This window comes from Pristiophorus japonicus, chromosome 15, assembly GCF_044704955.1.
Source record: "Pristiophorus japonicus isolate sPriJap1 chromosome 15, sPriJap1.hap1, whole genome shotgun sequence".
In the NCBI taxonomy this organism is placed as follows: Eukaryota; Metazoa; Chordata; class Chondrichthyes; family Pristiophoridae; genus Pristiophorus; species Pristiophorus japonicus.
Window position 1 is genome coordinate 138506413 of NC_091991.1, and position 21551 is coordinate 138527963.

The 21551-nt window shown below is 42.5% G+C and overlaps 1 protein-coding gene across 5 annotated transcripts in view; it reads left to right on the plus strand.

Annotated features, from left to right (window-relative positions):
• Positions 1–5163, plus strand: part of tdrd5 (tudor domain containing 5) — a 48080-nt gene extending 42917 nt beyond the window's left edge. For 3 of the 5 annotated variants that reach the window (XM_070900976.1, XM_070900979.1, XM_070900980.1), the window contains 2 exons: positions 794–1050; positions 3381–5163. In XM_070900976.1, the coding sequence (XP_070757077.1) occupies positions 794–1035 (242 nt within the window). In that variant the 3' untranslated portion in view covers positions 1036–1050; positions 3381–5163. Of the gene's footprint in view, positions 1–793; positions 1052–3380 lie in introns of those variants that run through there. The other 2 variants (XM_070900978.1, XM_070900977.1) reach the window with 2 other exon arrangements.
• Positions 5164–21551: the final 16388 nt, after the last annotated feature.

Here is a 21551-nt window from a genome sequence, read left to right on the forward strand (position 1 = left end):
CCTGAAAAATAATTGAATCTGTTTGTGACCCACAATGAACATGCCTTTTTAGGAGAAGAGAGGCTGGCTTTCCAGTCTATAGTCCAGCGACTGTGCTCCAGTCATTGGCAATTTTTTCTTGGGTAACTAAGTGATTACAAATTGAAATCCGTGCTTATAATAAATGTGATGTAACAGTGAAAAAACCTCATTGATCAAACATAGGTATAAGTTTACATTTTAATCTCAGCAGACATCTTGACTTTTGCTTTCCCTTAATGGTAAGTTTGCCAGACTTAATTTTTTTTTGGAGAAGGGGACAATGCCCAGGGATGGTCCCTCCTTGCACCAATCAAAATATACCTCCTATCTCTTGAACAAAGAGTGTTATTTTCTCCACCCCCAGAGATGGTTGTGTGTTGAACTGTCCTTCCTGGCCAAGGGAAATAGCACAAGATATGGGGGCCAGGAGGAAGTGGCTAAAAGTGGAGAAAGAAGAAGTTGCAAATAGCAAGAAAATTAAAATGATATCAGTATAAACAGTTTAGAAGAACATGCAGACACAGCAACAAATAATCTGGAAATTAAAATATCAAAACTGGAAAGCCAAGGCAATTGAATCACCCTGTTATGATAGAAGTCAAAGTTTGGACAAACTATGCCAATCAACCCGCTGTTTAACTGAGCACATCCCAATTAAGTCTGAACAAGAATGTACCCAGCACAGAATGGAGAAGGTCCCAGCATACTTCTCCATGCTGGTTGCTGGATAATACCAGGTATTAATTAATGAAATACTTTTTTTTTTATATAGTTTCCAGCTACATTTGTGAAACTCTGCAAAAGGAATCCATTCCGGCTACTACAATGTCTTTATTCAGCAATGTCCACAAGGAGTCTGCACTGATCTTGCCTGTGCTATCTGCTGCAGCATCTGGGCAGAGTAAATTTCACGTACCGCTGAGCTTTCCATCTGCAGCATTGGGCCCCTCTGCACGCATGGCAGGAGCACTTCATCACTTAACATGGCTGTCGATAATGAACAAAAAGCTGTAATCCTCTCAATTCTAGGTAGGTAAACATTGAGAGACTTGCTGCATGGGGTGGGGAAGAAACGAGAAATAACTGTCGCTGCAAAGCATCACCGGCCCTTGTGTCCCACATACAATGTTTTGAAAAAGATTTATATATTCCCCCCCCCCCCCCCCCCCCAAGGGCATCTACATAGCTCTTAAAGGGAATTAGTGTGTCAGGCAGAAGACAATGATTTCAGCATAAACTCAAGTTTTCCCCTGACCGAAATATGGGTTTGGAAGCCATTGTTGGTCCCCAATCAATGGTTTCTGCCATGAATACTCTTGTGATCTTTTTTTGCATCCCTTTGCATGAAGTGTTGTGACAATGGCTATACAGGTGTATTTCACAAGAGAAAACATCTTGGATTATGTATCTGTTTTTGAAGCTAGGGCTGTAGGATACAGAAGGTAGTCAGTCCTGGCTCAGTGGCAGCACACACTCCTCTGGTTTGGGACTTGAATCCAGAACCTTCTGACTCGATTTGAGCACATAATCTATGCTGCCCTTCAGTGCAGTGCTGAGGGAATGCTGCGCTTCAGTGCAGTGCTGAGGGAATGCTGCCCTTCAGTGCAGTGCTGAGGGAATGCTGCGCTTCAGTGCAGTGCTGAGGGAATGCTGCGCTTCAGTGCAGTGCTGAGGGAATGCTGCGCTTCAGTGCAGTGCTGAGGGAATGCTGCCCTTCAGTGCAGTGCTGAGGGAATGCTGCGCTTCAGTGCAGTGCTGAGGGAATGCTGCGCTTCAGTGCAGTGCTGAGGGAATGCTGCCCTTCAGTGCAGTGCTGAGGGAATGCTGCCCTTCAGTGCAGTGCTGAGGGAATGCTGCCCTTCAGTGCAGTGCTGAGGGAATGCTGCCCTTCAGTGCAGTGCTGAGGGAATGCTGCGCTTCAGTGCAGTGCTGAGGGAATGCTGCCCTTCAGTGCAGTGCTGAGGGAATGCTGCCCTTCAGTGCAGTGCTGAGGGAATGCTGCCCTTCAGTGCAGTGCTGAGGGAATGCTGCGCTTCAGTGCAGTGCTGAGGGAATGCTGCACTGTTGGAGGTGCTTTCTTTTGGATGAGATGTTAAACTGAGGTCCTGTCTGCTCCCTCAAGTGGCTGTAAAAGATCCCACGGCAACATTCAAACATTCATCCCTCAATCAACATCTAAAACAGATGATCTGGTCATTAATTTCATTGCTGTACATGGGATCTTGTGCACAAATTGGCTGCCAGGTTTCCGACATTAAAACTGACTACACTTCAAAAGTACTCAATTGGCTGTGAAGTACTTTGAGATGCTCGGAGGTCGAGAAAGACGTATAAATGCAAATTCTTGCTCTAAGGAAGTGATAACATCCTCTGAAGCAGGGGTGCTCAAGCTTTTGTCTTGATGGACTGTGTAGATATGTACCACAGGCTCTTGGCCACAAGTCCCTGTTTCATTAATTTTCATATATCTCAAATTACTGATACAGATTTTCATGTTCTGATTCAGAATTTATTCACCAGTGTTATAAACACTGCTTTCCAAATCGCCAGATCCACAAAATCCAAACCGGACAAATCAATAAATGTAAGTGTGAATGGGACTAACTTGCGTTGGCTGGGAGGAACAAATAGCCAAGGGCTGCAGGCTGTGCATTGCTGCTCTGAAGTAACCTTTAATACACACCTGGACAAGTCTGGCAATGATCTGATTTTTGCTATGTTCAGATTGTTACTCCCCTCAAACATTAAAAAGAAGAAGTCTGATCTGTTCATAGTTATGGTTTAGTGTATGATAAACTTTCTGCTAAAAATATTCACTGTACAGTATACTACTCCGCCACACAAACCAGGAACATATTGGGTTTCATTCCTATTTTATGCTCAGTAAGTTGATCTCTGCCTGGGCACAATTAGGAGACTACAATTTGTCTCAATATCTCAGGATTATGGAGAACAAATCAGCCAGAGTTAGTTACTAATTACTGTCTCATGACTGCTGCTAGAAAATCTGCCTATGTGGGTGTTAGATGAGAGCGGAGTCTGATCCTGTTATGATTCCCCCCACTGTCAAATTGCCAGCTGCCATTTGTTGTCCAGGTTCACACATGAAAAGTGGCCCTATGGGTGAGGTGGAACTGTACCCAACATTAATGCCTTCTTAAGGAGAGAGGATAAAAGAGTTGTGGGGCTTGAAATATGCTAGAGTGATTTTAATGTTCAAGGGTTCAGGTGACTTTATAAATGGCTGTAGTTTCTGCGAGATTAGCCCTTCTAATTTTCAGGTATTAATTATTCTTTAAATCATTCCCAGCTGGCCAATAGTCTTTAACTGAATGTTTTGAAATTATTTACAACTTCAGGAAAACAACCTGCATTGGCTGTAATACTACTTGGCCACCAAGACTTCATTAAAAGGACATCTATTGATGCTCCAGCCTGCATTATACAATCTCTGGTTTGGAGAGCTTGTTTTCAAAAGATTGAACATCAAACTAGCAAAACTCAAGTTTCAAAATACTAACATAGTCAAAATATTTCACAGAATTTGTGGTTACATTTTCACTGTGCCATCAGTTTTCATATTTTGCATGCTTGTACAAAGGAAACATTGTATAAGATGGATATAATCTTGATTTTGTTCTGTATTTTACTCATTTTGCTAAAATTGTTCAAGTTATCATCCAGAAAATCAGCTTCAGAGAATTAAGAATTTGATTATTTTGAAAGTTTTATTGGTGAATGTTGACCTTATTGAAAGAACCAACATATCCATGTGATGGAGCTGGTTTAAAATACAGAATTGAAATGACAATCTTGTTTTACGTTTATGCAATGAGTGGATAGCTACTGATATTCCGCTCTATTGCTTGTCATGCTCAGTAAGTCTTTATATCCTGTTCTCCTGTTGATGCAATGTGTTTGCAATTTAGTTTTAATATATTTTGTTAAGTTTTTTTTTGGTCTTGCTGATAAAGCATTTTCCCTTGCAGGCACCCACTGTCCAGATCAACAACTCCCCCAGGTCAGATACAATACATTGAGCTGTGGAGTAAAGAACCCTCTGCTCCCCCAAAAATTTACCCTAGCTTCAACTCAAAAGTACCCTCCACTTACCCATGTGACATTTCCATTTTCGTACCAGCCATTCCTATGGCCCCTCTGAATAAGATAAGCAATTATTGCCATACAACACCAAGCAACTGGATTGAGATTACCCAAGTGCACTTCACTAGGATCCTTAAGCTCAGCAAAGAGAGACCTTCATCCTATTATCCTGGCTGACTTGAAATGCTGTCTGCTGACTCTAGTTATGTTCCAATTCACTATGTAAATAAAGTGTTCCACAAAGCAATTTATTTTTCAATAATACAAGTTGAAGGATATAGGTTTGTGTCTGCTTTCAATATAATGTCCTTTCCCCTGTCTAGTTTATGAGGAGGATTTATTTTAAGTTACCTTTTTACGGGTGAAGTGTTATTTTAGGCTCCATTTAAAGTAACCAGGAAGTTCCTCGGCTAAAGATTTTAAGTTGCAGGGGAACTTTATGGTAGTGTAGGTTCAACACGACCTTTCTTTCATGTACGGCGCTTGGGTTTGAATCCTATATGAAATTACTTTGGTCTCAATCCAGTTCCAGGGAGCATAGGCCCACAGTACCTAAATTGACACTGCTTCAATATATTGACTCAGGACAAGATGGCTGGTGTGGGAATGAAAAATTGACACTACTGTACTCTTGGGTAGAGGCTGAGGCATATTGTTAAGAGGGAGCTTTGCTTTGTATTGAACTGATATACCTGACTTAAGAGTTGTTAATGCTGGAACTAGATGTACACTATTCACAGTCATTAATCAAATGACTCCTCCAAGGTGGAAACTTGAGAAACTGTATATTGACTAAATTGGAGGATTACTTTACATTGAAAGTATTACCCCAGCATTTGTTAATTCTTTTGAGACACTGATTTTTGTTGAGTTACTGGTGGTGAGATCTACTGATTGAAGATGTCATTGGCCAGGACTATGATACTCTAGGGACCTTTTGGTTCAGTTATATATAAATGTAAATGAAGAAATAGATTCTATTATTGTTACATTCGTTCTGTAAAATAATTGCTGGCTGACAATTGGAAAATGTGTGCAGAAACAAAACTGTTCTAAATAAATCTTCAGTCTTGCAAGAGCTGTTGCTGTGTGTGTATATTTATTTCCTGCAGAACTCCCTTCTCACCCCTTTCTCCTGCCACAGGTATTGGTTCCTAGATAGTGTGCAGTTCCACAGGTACCTCAACCAAGTGGCTTTATTTATACAAAAGCAAAATACTGCAGATGCTGGAATCTGAAGTAGAAACACAAAATGCTGGAAATCTCAGCAGGTCAGGCAACATCTGGAGAGAGCAACCATTAACGTTTCAGGTCGGACGAAGGGTCATCGACCTGAAACGTTAACTCTGTTTCTCTCTCCACAGATGCTGCCTGACCTGCTGAGATTTCTAGCATTTTCTGGCTTTATTTATGTGAGCCTAGACAGTGAATGCCAATAGGTGATTCAAGCCTACCAGGCATCATAGCAAAGCTAAGCCCAATCCTGTCCTTAATTGACATCCATTCACGTCCACTTTCCAGCAGGAGTCTTGGAAACTCTTCTCTCCTTCAACCCCATTCCTCCGCCCCCCCCCCCCCCCCCCCCAACTAATGGCTCTGGGACTTCATATAATCTAGATTGACATTACAGTGCTGTACCAAAGGATTGCTGCATTGTCAGGTGTTTTTCAGATACAACTTTAAACTGAGAAAGCAGTTCAACTGCACTTTTAATTCAGATTATTTGAATTCCATTTTTAAGCACCAAATCCCACTGTTTTACATTAGTTAGATAAAGTTATTGGACAATTTAATTTTTTAGCACAAAAATGGCAATTCTCAGGAGCAGATTGCATTTAGAGCTGTGAATCTTTTTGTCTGAGTTAGGTGGAAATATTTAATTGCAATGTGTTTTTGTTCGTTCATCCTGGGCACAATACTGTAAGTCTACTTAATAACAAGGTTAATGCGGACACTTGGCTATTATAGGAGGTTGGGACTTGCCTTTTGAGTGACCCAAAATGTAGAAGCCAAACAGCAAGAAGGTAGATAAAGGCACAAAAATATAATAGACCGTAAGCATCAAAGCAATATTAAGGAATCACGAAGATGCATTTTTTCACAAAAAAAAATGGTTCCTATTATAAATGCAAGATAATTGCCAATAAATCCAATAGGGAATTCGGGAGATACTTCTTTACCCAAAATGTGGTAAGAATGTGGAACTCGCTACCACCAGAAGTAGTTGAGGCAAATAACATGCATTTAAGAAGCTAGATAAGCATATGCAAGGAATAGGATATGCTGAAAAGGTTAAATAAAGGGGGATAGGAGGAGGCTCATATAAAACATAAACGGCAACTTAGACCAGTTGAGTCGAATTGCCTGTTTCTGTGCTAATTCTATGCAATATGTCTCCGTGAGTCATGAAAAGTGATTTCTCACTTCTGAGACATTTACTTGTTTCATTTTTATTCTTCTGTTGACTTTGGTTTAGTTACATGGAGAACATTCTGTTGATTCTAGTGTTTTAACATCGTTTCGATACTTAAATTTTATCCTTATGGACAATTTGATCAGCCATTGACCTTCATTCTAAATAATGACTTGGTCTTTTCACATTTGTGAGGCGAGTAGTATATGCTAACAATGCCGAAATCTTTACTGTTCTAAAACTGAATGTGACTTCTGAGTAATTAGTCAATTAGGCAAAGATTATCTAAATCTTTGTTCTTAATTATCTTTAATTTTGTGAAACTGGTGTTTTTTCCCCCTCCTCGCTCCTCACTAGTAACTGAGAAGACTGAAGCAATTGGTTTTAACCCCTAACATAAACTTCGCTCCCTTATCATTGACTGTCTTCATAACCTCAGTCACTGAGGCTTAAACCAGACCACGTGAAAGCTTGGGTACCTTGTTTGATGCAGAAAACCGATAATATCTTATCACCAAGACTACTTATTTCCACCTGCACAACGTTAACCGCCACCAAATCCTTTGTCCATACTTTTGTCATCTCCAGATTTGATTTCTCCAATGCTCTCCTTGCTGGCATCCAACTTATCCAAAACTCTTCCACCTGTACCCTATCCTGCACTAAGTCTCAGTCATCCATCAGCCTGTCCTCACTCACATACACTGTCCTCCTACCCCCCCAAAGCATTACATTTATATTCTTGTCTTCAGATACTTCCACAGCCTCACACCACCCAAACTCTGCAACCTCCTCTGACTTTACATTGGTCCTCTAACTGGCCTTTTGTGCACCCCTACCTTTTGCTTCACCTTTGGCAGCAGAGCTTTCAGTGTCTCAGCCCTACTCTGTGCACCTCACTCTTTTTAAACTACTCAACATCTCTACCTTTTTAAAAACCTTAAAACCCCACTTATTCTACCAAGCTTCAGGTCACCCCTTCAAATGTCTTCCTCCCAGGCTCATTCAGTTCATTTTTCTATTTATGTTTACTCCACCCCACCCCCAGCTGAAGCACGTTGGGACACTTTCAACATTAAAGGCACGATATAAATGTAAGTAGCTGTTTTCTCACACCGTCCCCAGCCAAGAGGGTGGAGAGGCGAATGAGTTATCAACATCCACCAGTACTCTTCTAAAACATCACCAGGTCTGTGGTAACAATGGGATGGGGAGTAGGGAGGGAGACTCTAACTTTTGTTTCCTCCTTAGGGATCACAGGACTCCACTTATTTAACACACTCGCAGAGCCATCATTGAGTTCAGTAACTTAGTGATGGGAGATCATGGGTGTCACCAACTATATGATGGAGCACAATTAATCATGCTTACCATGGTTCCTGATTAGCTTGCTTTAGTCAACAAACATAAAAGGCTAAACACTTTAAATACAATAAATTATTTTGAATGCATGGCATAGGCAAACACAATTGCCATTTTATGTACCGTATGATAAAATAACCAGCAATCTTGGTGGTGGTGGCAGCAGATTGAAGGAATGGTGACCAGTTGAAACCCATGCTGTTCAAATAGTGCCAAGGGATCCTTAACATCAACCTAAACTAATGGAACAGGCACCCTGCTTTGACTTAACATGAGAAATCTGAACAGGAGTAGGCCATACGGCCCCTCGAGCCCGCTCCACCATTCAATAAGATCGTGGCTGATCTGATCATGGACTCAGCTCCACATCCCTGCCAGCTCCCTATAACTCCTTATCGTTTAAGAAACTGTCTATTTTTGTCTTAAATTTATTCAATGTCCCAGCTTCCACAGCTCTCTGAGGCAGCAAGTTCCACAGATTTACAACCCTCAAAGAAATTTCTCCTCATCTCTGTTTTAAATGGGTGGCCCCTTATTCTAAGATCGTGCCCTCTAGTTCTATTCTCCCCCATCAGTGGAAACATCCTGTCTGCATCCACCTTGTCAAGCCCTCTCATAATTTTATACGTTTTGCTAAAATCACCTCTCTTCCAAATTCCAATGAGTAGAGACCCAACCTACTCAACCTTCCCTCATAAGTCAACCCCCTCATCCCCGGAATCAACCTAGTGAACCTTCACTGAACTGCCTCCAAAGCAAGTATATCCTTTCGTAAATATGGAAAACAAAACTGCACACAGTATTCCAGGTGTGGCCTCACCAATACATTATATAGCTGTAGTAAGACTTCCCTCCTTTAATACTCCACCCCCTTTGCTATAAAGGCCAAGATAGCATTGGCCTTCCTGATCACTTGCTGTACCTGCATACTATCTTTTCGTGTTTCATGCAAAAGCACCCCCAGGTCCTGCTATATTGCGGCACTTTGCAATCTTTCTCTATTTAAATAATAACTTGCTCTTTGATTTTTTTTTTCTGCCAAAGTGCATGACCTCACACTTTCCAACATTATACTCCATCTGTCAAATTTTTGCCCACTCACTTTGCCTGTTGATGTCCTTTTGAAGATTTTTTGTGTCTTCCTCACACATTTGCTTTTTCTTCCATCTTTGTATCATCAGCAAACTTGGCTACGTTACATTCAGTCCCTTCTTCCAAGTCGTTAATATAGATTGTAAATAGTTGGGGTCCCAGCACTGATCCCTGCGGCACCCCACTAGTTACTGGTTGCCAAACAGAGAATGAACCATTTTCCCAACTCTCTGTTCTCTGTTAGTTAGCCAATCCTCTATCCATGCTAATATATTATCCCCAACCCCGTGAACTTTTATCTTGTGCAGTAACCTTTTATGTGGCACCTTCTGGAAGTCCAAATACACACCCACTGGTTCCCCTTTATCCATCCTGTTTGTTCCATCCTCAAAGAACTCCAGCAAATTTGTCAAACATGACTTCCCCTTCGTAAATCCATGCTGACTCTGCCTGACCGAATTTTGCTTTTCCAAATGTCCTGCGACTGCTTCTTTAATAATGGACTCCAACATTTTCCCAACCATAGATGTTAGGCTATGACAGCAATCACTCACTACTTCATTGAATATTAGATTACATAATCATATTCTGGAGTGCTTGAACCCAGTGTTTGGGAAAGGGGGAAAGTTCAAGGATATAAATTAGTGGCTGCCATTATGGTGTGGGGAGAAATACAATGCTACCTTCATAAATAAATAGGAATAATTTCCAAATAAAAAGCCCTGGTATGGGAATGACGGGCTTTGCCTAACCAAGTAAAAATAAGGACATTTGCAAAAAAACATTTATGTTACATTAGGGAGAGAGAAGGGCAGGGAGCAAGCCAAATCCCAGATGAGATAAATCACAGGATGGATAGTGGTCAATGATGATACCCTTGACTGGAGATCACAAATAAACATACACTGGGGGACATGAAAGGAGGTAAATGCAAACAAAAATGTATATAGATGACTGTTAGAAGCATTAGAATAGAAATGCCAGAACTGAAAGCTGTTCTGGCTGTAGGGAACAATGATGGAATGGGAATACAGAAATCAGGCAAAATCCAGAGCATGGAATTAAGTTTAACATTTCCTCTGATTAGACATCTCAAATTTGCGAAAGTCAAAGCTCATACTAGGGAAATGCCAGAAACTACCAGGCAACAGTCAGTACGGATTCAAAAGGAGAAGATCCTACCTGATCAATCTCCTCAACTTCTTTGAGGAAACGCCATCCCAAGTGGGCTGCATAAAGCCAGAGGAGATGATACACCTGGACTTTGAAAAAGTATTTGACAAAATTCCACATGAAGGGCTATTGGTTAAACTCAAAAGTAGGGATCCAGGGTAAACCTTGATAATGGGTAAGATATTAGATGATGGGCCAGAACCAATAAATACTTGTGAGAAGACTTATAATCAGAGTTGAGGAGGGGTTAGTAATGGGTGCCCCAGGGCTTGGTGTTGGGAACAATCTCGTTTCTAATTTACACAAATGATTTGGATGCATAAACTCAATAGAATTGGTCAAATTTGCAAATCCCACCAAATGAGCAAGGTCAGTGGAACTGGAGCAGACACTTCAGAATTTACAGAATGAGTTATGTAATAAATATGTAAGCGGCAAGAACAGTGCTGATACTTAATGCAGACAAGTATAAGGTATTGTAAATAGGAAGAAAAGATAAGTGATATATGTGCTCTATGAATGGTGTTGCAATAGCTAAGGACAAAGCTAAGAGAAACATAGCATCTACATAGACTTGATGTTCAGATTGTCCATCCAAGGCAAAGCAGCAATGTCAATAGAATGTTGAACTACAAAGCCAAAACACTAGAATACATGTCAGAGGAGGTTGTGACCAAACTGTGCAATGTTGTGGTCAGATGGCCATAACGGAGAGGGAAATTGATAGAGAGGGAAAATTGAATATGGATGTAAATTAGCGAGAGACATAAAAAGACTGTAAAAGCTTCTATAGGTATGTAAAAAGGAAAAGATTAGCAAAAGTAAATGCGGGTCCCTTACAGGCTGAGACAGGAGAAATTATAATGGGGAATAAGGAAATGGCAGAGAAATTAAACAAATACTTTGTGTCTGTCTTCACGGAAGAAGACGCAAAAAACTTGCCGGAAATACTAGAGAACCAACGGTCTCGCGAGAATGAGGAACTGGCAGAAATTAGTATTAGTAAAAAAATAGTACTGGAGAAATTAATGGGACTGAAAGCCAAAAAATCCCCTGGACCTGATGGCCTGCATCTTAGGGGTTTGAAAAAGGTGGCTATAAAGATAGTGGATGCCTTGGTTGTCATCTTCCAAAGTTCCATAGATTCTAGAACGGTTCCCGTGGATTGGATGGTAGCAAATGTAAACCCACTATTTAAGAAAGGAGGGAGAGAAAAAATGGGCAACTACAGAGCAGTTAGCTTGACATCAGTAGAGGGGAAAATGCTAGAATCTATTATTAAGGATGTGGTAACAGGGCACTTAGAAAATAATAATAGGATTGGGCAGAGTCAACACGGATTTATGAAAGTGAAATCGCGTTTTGACAAATCTGTTAGTTTTTTGAGGTAACTAGCAGAATAGATAAGGAGGAAGAAGGCATTCGATAAGGTGCCACACAAGAGGTTATTAAACAAAATTAGTGTTCATGGGATTGGGAGTGATATACAAGCAACGATTGAGAATTGGTTAATGGACAGAAAACAGAGAGTAGGAATAAATGGGTAATTTTCGGGTTGGCAGCCTGTAATTAGTGGGGTACTGCAAGGATCAGTGCTTGGGCCTCAGCTATTTACAATCTGTATCAATGATTTGGATGATGGGACCAAATGTAATATATCCAAGTTTGCTGATGATACAAAGCTAGCTGGGAATATATGCTGTGAGGAGGATGCAAAGAGGCTTCAAGGTGATATAGACAGGCTAAGTGAGTGGGCAAGAACATTGCAAATGGAATATAATATGGAGAAATGTGAAGTTAGACACTTTGGTAGAAAAATAGAACAGCAGAGCATTTTTTAAATGAGAAATTGGGAAATGTTGGTGTTCAGAGGGATCTGGGTGTCCTTGTACATGAATCACTGCAAGTTAACATGCAGGTACAGCAAGCAATTAAGAAAGTAAATGGTATGTTGATCTATATTACAGGACGATTTGAGTATAAGAGTAAAGGCATCTTACTACAATTATATAGGACCCTGGTGAGACCACACCTGGAGTTATGTGCACAGTTTTATTCTCCTTACCTAAGGAAGGATATACTTTCCATAGAGGGAGTGCAACAAAGGTTCACCAGGCTGATTTGTGGGATGGGGGAATTGTCCTATGAGGAGAGATTGACGAGTCAAGGCCAATATTCTGTAAAATTTAGAAGAATAAGAAGTGATCTAATTGAAACATACACAATTATTACAGGGCTTGACAGGGTAGATGCAGGGAGGATGTTTCCCCTAGCTGGGGAATCTAGAACCAGGATTCACAGTCTCAGAATAAGGGGTCGGCCATTTAGGACTGAGATGAGAAGATATTTCTTCACTCAGATGGTTGTGAATCTTTGGAATTCTCTACCCCATGGAACTGTGGAAGCTCAGTCGTTGAGTATATTCTAGACAGATTTTTGGATATTAAGGGAATCAAGGGATATGGGGATAGTGCAGGCAAGTGGAGCTGAGGTAGAAGATCAGCCATGGCCTTATTGAATGGTGGAGCAGGCTTGAGGGGCCAAATAGCCTACTCCTGCTCCTATTTATTGTGCTCTTATGTTCAACATATGAGCGGTGGAGGCAGAATCCCTGGAATCATTTAAGAACCAATTGGATACTGAAATAGGGGGACTTTAGGATCTATAAGTTAAAGCTACCTGCTACAGAGCACAATGCCTATTGTTCCTTTCATGACCGGTGGGCACCACCGCTCATTAATTGTATAATACATTGAAAATAGAATTGGAATTTAGGGATTTTTTGTTGTTGCATGTATCAGTTTAATTTAACTATTAGTGTTTTATTGGTGGTGCTCCCCCTTTGAAGGGGGCATTTGTAGTGCTAGGTCATCACCAGTGCCACCTCATTTGGTTCAAATAAAATTGTACCATCTCCCAAACCTGTTTTATTCTGTATTTTTAATCAGTGGTCTTTTCAGTAGTTGAGACTCTGCTCACGTTTGATTTCCTGTATATTGTATGCTTCGGCATCCATAACTCTGCTCTGTCACTCCATTTTTTCAAGTTTAAGGTAACCTGCTCCAGCCTACTATGCCCATCCACAAACGACTGATGTTACTGTTATGTATGGAGAAAGAGTCAGACTGAACACTGTGAGCTCAAAGTAAAGTGTGACCTTCATCTTTTATTGCAGGTCTCCAGAGTGCCTCTCCAACCTGTGAGGCCTCCTTAAATACCTGTGGATTATGGCTGTACAGAGTAAATACAAGTTTACATATATAACAACACTCTCCCCCCTCCCCCGCCCCCCCCACCCCACAAAGTCAATAGTGTAACTATTTACAATGTGAGTCGATCTGGGGCCATTCTTGCCCTGGTTGATTGTCTTGGTGTGAAAGCTGGTGTTGTTGAATCATTTGTTGGGCCCTCGCTGGGCTGCTGTGCAGCTGGCCTTGGTGGGCTGCCTGGTGTGTTGGGCCCTGCTGGGCTGCTGTGGATGATGGGTTCTGCTTCGTGGTCAACTGTGGTGCCGGTTGCCACTGGTGTGTATGTTGGGGGATCAAAAAAGGTAGGGTCCAAGGTGGGTTGTTCAGGATAGTCCGTGAATCTGAGTTTGATTTGGTCCAAATGTTTCCGGTGAATGAGTCCAATTGAAAGTTTGACCCGAAATACCCTGCTCCCCTTTTGGCCACGACAATGCTGGGAAGCCACCTGGGACCTTGTCCATAATTCAATACAAATACAGGATCATTGATTTCAATCTCGCGTGACACATTTGCGCTATCATGGTATGCGCTTTGTTGAAGCTGCCTGCTCTCTACCTGTTCATGTAGATCAGGGTGAACTAACGAGAGCCTTCTCTTAAGTGCTCTTTTCATGAGCAGTTCAGCAGGTTACCCTCTTCGAGCCTTGCTTGATGGTTTGCACCGCTCTCTCTGCCTGACCATTGGACGCTGGTTTAAACAGGGCAGATGTGACATGTTTGATCCCGTTAGGGGTCATGAATTCTTTGAATTCAGCACTGGTAAAACATGGCCCGTTGACACTCACCAGGACATCGGGTAAGCTGCTGCACAGAAGGGCGGGAAAAAGAGTGGGAGAGCTATAGTGATAGGGGATTCTATTGTAAGGGGAATAGATAGGAGTTTCGGCAGCCACAACCGAGACTCCAGGATGGTATGTTGCCCCCCTGGTGCAAGGATGTCTCAGAGTGGCTGCAGAGCATTCTGGAGAGGGAGGGTGAACAGCCAGTTGTCGTGGTACATGTAGGTACCAACAATATAGGTAAGAAGCAGGAAGAGGTTCTACAAGCTGAATTTAGGGAGCTAGGAGTTAAATTAAAAAGTAGGACCGCAAAAGGTAGTAACCTCTGGATTGCTACCAGTGCCACGTGCTAATCAGAGGAGCGGGAGCAGGATAGTTAGAATAAATATGTGGCTTGAGCAGTGGTGCAAGAGGGAGGGATTCAAATTCCTGGGACATTGGAACCAGTTCTGGGGGAAGTGGGACCTGTACAAAAGGGACGGTCTGCACTTGGGCAGGACTGGAACTGATGTCCTGGGGATAACATTTGCTAATGCAGTTCGGGAGTGTTTAAACTAATATGGCAGGAGGATGGGAACCTATGCAGCGAGACAGGGCGAAGTAATATGGAGTCAGAAACAGATGGTAGAAAGGTAAAAAGCAATAGTGGAAGGCCGAGTAAACAAAGGCAAGAAACAAAAAGGGCCACACTGCATCATAATTCTAAAAGGACAAAGGGTGTTAAAAAAAACAAGCCTGAAGGCTTTGTGTCTTAATGCAAGGAGTATCAGTAATAAGGTGGATGAATTAACTGTGCAAATAGATGTTAACAGATATAATGTGATTGGGATTACAGAGACGTGGCTCCAGGATGATCAGGGCTGGGAACTCAACATCCAAGGGTATTCAACGTTCAGGAAGGATAGAATAAAAGGAAAAGGAGGTGGGGTAGCATTGCTGGTTAAAGAGGAGATTAATGCAATGGTGAGGAAGGATGATGTAGAATCTCTATGGGTAGAGCTGCAGAACACCAAAGGGCAAAAAACGTTAGTGGGAGTTTTGTACAGACCTCCAAACAGTAGCAGTGATGTTGGGGAGGGTATCAAATAGGAAATTAGGGGTGCATGCAATAAAGGTGCAGCAGTTATCATGGGTGACTTTAATATGCATATAGATTGGGCTAACCAAACTGGAAGCAATACGGTGGAGGAGGATTTCCTGGAGTGCATAAGGGATGGTTTTCTAGACCAATATGTCGAGGAACCAACTAGGCATCTTAGACTGGGTGTTGAGAGAGGATTAATTAGCAATCTCGTTGTGCGAGGCCCCTATGGTGGAATTCTACATTAGGATGGAGAATGAAAGAGTTAATTCAGAGACCATGGTCCAGAACTTAAAGAAGGGTAACTTTGAAGGTATGAGGCGTGAATTGGCTAGGATAGATTGAATGATACTTAAGGGATTGACAGTGGATGGGCAATGGCAGACATTTAGAGACCGCATAGATGAACTACTACAATTGCACATCCCTGTCTAGCATAAAAATAAAAAAGGGAAGGTGGCTCAACCTTGGCTATCAAGGGAAATCAGGATAGTATTAAGAACGTAAGAACATAAGAATTAGGAACAGGAGTAGGACATCTAGCCCCTCGAGCCTGCTCCGCCATTCAATAAGATCATGGCTGATCTGGCTGTGGACTCAGCTCCACTTACCCGCGCGCTCCCCGTAACCCTTAATTCCCTTATTGGTTAAAAATCTATCTATCTGTGACTTGAATACATTCAATGAGCTAGCCTCAACTGCTTCCTTGGGCAGATAATTCCACAGATTCACAACCCTCTGGGAGAAGAAATTCCTTCTCAATTCGGTTTTAAATTGGCTCCCCCGTATTTTGAGGCTGTGCCCCCTAGTTCTAGTCTCCCCTACCAGTGGAAACAACCTCTCTGCCTCTATCTTGTCTATCCCTTTCATTATTTTAAATGTTTCTATAAGATCACCCCTCATCCTTCTGAACTCCAACGAGTAAAGACCCAGTCTACTCCTCAATCTATCATCATAAGGTAACTCCCTCATCTCCGGAATCAGCCTAGTGAATCGTCTCTGTACCCCCTCCAAAGCCAGTATATCCTTCCTTAAGTAAGGTGACCAAAACGGCACGCAGTACTCCAGGTGCGGCCTTACCAATACCCTATACAGTTGCAGCAGGACCTCCCTGCTTTTGTACTCCAATCCTCTTGCAATGAAGGCCAACATTCCAGTCGCCTTCCTGATTACCTGCTGCACCTGCAAACTAACTTTTTGGGATTCATGCACAAGGGCCCCCAGGTCCCTCTGCACCGCAGCATGTTGTAATTTCTCCCCATTCAAATAATATTCCCTTTTACTGTTTTTTTTCCCAAGGTGGATGACCTCACACTTTCCGACATTGTATTCCATCTGCCAAACCTTAGCCCATTCGCTTAACCTATCCAAATTTCTTTACAGCCTCTCTGTGTCCTCTACATAACCCGATTTCCCACTAATCTTTGTGTCATCTGCAAATTTTGTTACACTACACTCTGTCCCCTCTTCCAAGTCATCAATGTATATTGTAAACAGTTGTGGCCCCAGCACCGATCCCTGTGCCAAACCACTAACCACCGATTTCCAACCCGAAAAGGACCCATTTATCCCGACTCTCTGCTTTCTGTTCGCCAGCCAATTCTCTATCCATGCTAATACATTTCCTCTGACTCCGCGTACCTCTATCTTCTGCAGTAACCTTTTGTGTGGCACCTTATCGAATGCCTTTTGGAAATCTAAATACACCACATCCATCGGTACACCTCTATCCACCATGCTCGTTATACCCTCAAAGAATTCCAGTAAATTAGTTAAACATGATTTCCTCTTCATGAATCCATGCTGCGTCTGCTTGATTGCACTATTCCTATCCAGATGTCCCGCTATTTCTTCCTTAATGATAGTTTCAAGCATTTTCCCCACTACAGATGTTAAACTAACCGGCCTATAGTTACCTGCCTTTTGTCTGCCCCCTTTCTTAAACAGAGGCATTACATTAGATGCTTTCCAATCCGCTGGTACCTCCCCAGAGTCCAGAGAATTTTGGTAGATTATAACGAATGCATCTGCTATAACTTCCGCCATCTCTTTTAATACCCTGGGATGCATTTCATCAGGACCAGGGGACTTGTCTACCTTGAGTCCCATTAGCCTGTCCAGCAGTACCCCACTAGTGATAGTGATTGTCTCAAGGTCCTCCCTTTCCACATTCCTGTGACCAGCAATTTTTGGCATGGTTTTTGTGTCTTCCACTGCGAAGAGCGAAGCAAAATAATTGTTTAAGGTCTCAGCCATTTCCACATTTCCCATTATTAAATCCCCCTTCTCACCTTCTAAGGGACCAACATTTACTTTAGTCACTCTTTTCCGTTTTATATATTTGTAAAAGCTTTTACTATCTGTTTTTATGTTTTGCGCAAGTTTACCTTCGTAATCTATCTTTCCTTTCTTTATTGCTTTTTTAGTCATTCTTTGCTGATGTTTAAAATTTTCCCAATCTTCTAGTTTCCCACTAACCTTGGCCACCTTATTCGCATTGTTTTTTTAATTTGATACTCTCTTTTCTTTCCTTGGTTATCCACGGCTGGTTATCCCTTCTCTTACCACCCTTCTTTTTCACTGGAATATATTTTTGTTGCGCACCATGAAAGAGCTCCTTAAGTCCTCCACTGTTTCTCAATTGTGCCACCGTTTAGTCTGTGTACCTAGTCTACTTTAGCCAACTCTGCCCTCATCCCACTGTAGTCCCCTTTGTTTAAGCATAGTACGCTCATTTCTGACACAAATTCCTCACCCTCAATCTGTATTACAAATTCAACCATACTGTGATCACTCATTCCGAGAGGATCTTTTACTAGGAGATCGTTTATTTTTCCTGTCTCATTACACAGGACCAGATCTAAGATAGCTTGCTCCCTTGTAGGTTCTGTTACATACTGTTCTAAGAAACAATCCCGTATGTATTCTATGAATTCCTCCTCCAGGCTACCCCGTGCGATTTGAGTTGACCAATCGATATGTAGGTTAAAATCCCCCATGACTACTGCCGTTCCTTTTTCACATGCCTCCATTATTCCCTTGATTATTGTCCGCCCCACCGTGAAGTTATTATTTGGGGGCCTATAAACTACGCCCACCAGTGACTTTTTCCCCTTACTATCTCTAATCTCCACCACCATGATTCAACATTTTGTTCATTAGAGCCAATATCGTCTCTCACAACTGCCCTGATATCATCCTTTATTAACAGAGCTACCCCCCACCTCCTTTCCCTTCTTGTCTATCTTTCCGAATTGTCAGATACCCCTGTATGTTTAATTCCCAGTCTTGGCCACCCTGCAACCATGTTTCTGTAATGGCCACCAAATCATACCCATTTGTAATGATTTGTGCCGTCAACTCATTTACTTTATTTCGAATGCTGCGTGCGTTTAGGTAGAGTGTTTTAATCCTAGTTTTTAAAACATGATTTTTAGTTTTGACCCCTCCTGCAGCCCCTTTATATTCAGTGGCACTTTTTATTTTTGCCTTGGGTTTCTCTGCCCTCCACTTTTACTCATCTCCTTTCTATATTTTGCTTTTGTCTCCTTTTTGTTTCCCTCTGTCTCCCTGCATTAGTTCCCATCCCCCTGCCATATTAGTTTAACTCCTCCCCAACAGCACTAGCAAACACTCCCCCGAGGACATTGGTTCCGGTCCTGCCCAGGTGCAGACCATCCGGTTTGTACTGGTCCCACCTCCCCCAGAACCGGTTCCAATGCCCCAGGAATTTGAATCCCTCCCTGCTGCACCACTGCTCACGCCACGTATTCATCTGCGCTATCCTGCGATTCCTACTCTGACTAGCACGTGGCACTGGTAGCAATCCCGAGATTACTACTTTTGAGGTCCTACTTTTTAATTTAGCTCCTAGCTCCTTAAATTCATCTTGTAGGACCTCATCCCTTTTTTTTTTACCTATGTCGTTGGTACCAATGTGCACCACGACAACTGGCTGTTCACCCTCCCTTTTTAGAATGTCCTGCACCCGCTCCAAGACATCCTTGACCCTTGCACCAGGGAGGCAACCTACCATCCTGGAGTCTCGGTTGCGGCCGCAGAAACGCCTATCTATTCCCCTTACAATTGAATCCCCCATCACTATCGCTCTCCCACTCTTTTTTTTACCCTCCTGTGCAACAGAGCCAGCCACGGTGCTATGAACTTGGCTGCTGCTGCCCTCCCCTGATGAGTCATCCCCCTCAACAGTACTCAAAGCAGTACTGTTTTGGCTACAAAGCCAAGGAAGTGGCATACAAATTGGCCAGAAATAGCAACGAACCCGGGGACTGGGAGAAATTTAGAACTCAGCAGAGGAGGACAAAGGGTTTGATTAGGGCAGGGAAAATAGAATACGAGAGGAAGCTTGCAGGGAACATTAAGACGGACTGCAAAAGCTTCTATAGATATGTAAAGAGAAAAAGGTTAGTAAAGACAAATGTAGGTCCCCTGCAGTCAGAATCAGGGGAAGTCATAAGGGGAACAAAGAAATGGCAGACCAATTGAACAAGTACTTTGGTTTGGTATTCACTAAGGAGGACACAAACAACCTTCTGGATATAAAAGGGGTCAGGGGGTCTAGTTAGAAGGAGGAACTGAGGGAAATCCTTATTAGTCAGGAAATTGTGTTGGGGAAATTGATGGTATTGAAAACCGATAAATCCCCAGGACCTGATGGTCTGCATCCCAGAGTACTTAAGGAGGTGGCCTTCGAAATAGCGGATGCATTGACAGTCATTTTCCAACATTCCATAGACTCTGGATCAGTTCCTATGGAGTGGAGGGTAGCCAATGTAACCCCACTTTTTAAAAAAGGAGGGAGAGAGAAAACAGTGAATTATAGACCGGTCAGCCTGACATCGGTAGTGGATAAAATGATGGAATCAATTATTAAGGATGTCATAGCAGCGCATTTGGAAAGAGGTGACGTGATAGGTCCAAGTCAGCATGGATTTGTGAAAGGGAAATCATGCTTGACAAATCTTCTGGAATTTTTTGAGGATGTTTCCAGTAGAGTGGACAAGGGAGAACCAGTTGATGTGGTCTATTTGGACTTCCAGAAGGCTTTCGACAAGGTCCCACACAAGAGATTAATGTGCAAAGTTAAAGCACGTGGGATTGGGGGTAGTGTGCTGACGTGGATTGAGAACTGGTTGTTAGACAGGAAGCAAAGAGTAGGAGTAAATGGGTACTTTTCAGAATGGCAGGCAGTGACTAGTGGGGTACCGCAAGGTTCTGTGCTGGGGCCCCAGCTGTTTACATTGTACATTAATGATTTAGACGAGGGGATTAAATGTAGTATCTCCAAATTTGCGGATGACACTAAGTTGGGTGGCAGCGTGAGCTGCGAGGAGGATGCTATGAGGCTGCAGAGTGACTTGGATAGGTTAGGTGAGTGGGCAAATGCATGGCAGATGAAGTATAATGTGGATAATTGTGAGGTTATCCACTGTGGTGGTAAAAACAGAGAGACAGACTATTATCTGAATGGTGACAGATTCGGAAAAGGGGAGGTGCAACGAGACCTGAGTGTCATGGTACATCAATCATTGAAGGTTGGCATGTAGGTACAGCAGGCGGTTAAGAAAGCAAATGGTATGTTGGCCGTCATAGCGAGGGGATTTGAGTACAGGGGCAGGTACAGTTGTACAGGGCCTTGGTGAGGCCACATCTGGAGTATTGTGTGCAGTTTTGGTCTCCTAACTTGAGGAAGGACATTCTTGCTATTGAGGGAGTGCAGCGAAGGTTCACCAGACTGATTCCCGGGATGGCGGGACTGACATATCAAGAAAGACTGGATCAACTGGGTTTATATTCACTGGAGTTCAGAAGAATGAGAGGGGATCTCATAGAAACGTTTAAAATTCTGATGGGTTTAGACAGGTTAGATGCAGGAAGAATGTTCCCAATGTTGGGGAAGTCCAGAACCAGGGGTCACAGTCGAAGGATAAGGGGTAAGCCATTTAGGACCGAGGAGAAACTTCTTCACCCAGAGTGTGGTCAACCTGTGTAATTCTCTACCACAGAAAGTTGTTGAGGCCAATTCACTAAATATATTCAAAAAGGAGTTAGATGTAGTCCTTACTACTAGGGGGATCAAGGGGTATGGCGAGAAAGCAGGAATGAGGTACTGAAGTTGCATGTTCAGCCATGAACTCATTGAATGGCGGTGCAGGCTCGAAGGGCCGAATGGCCTACTCCTGCACCTATTTTCTATGTTTCTATGAGTGGCAAACATGGCCCGCCGACTTTCAATAGTGGCAGTGGACGTGCTAGCCG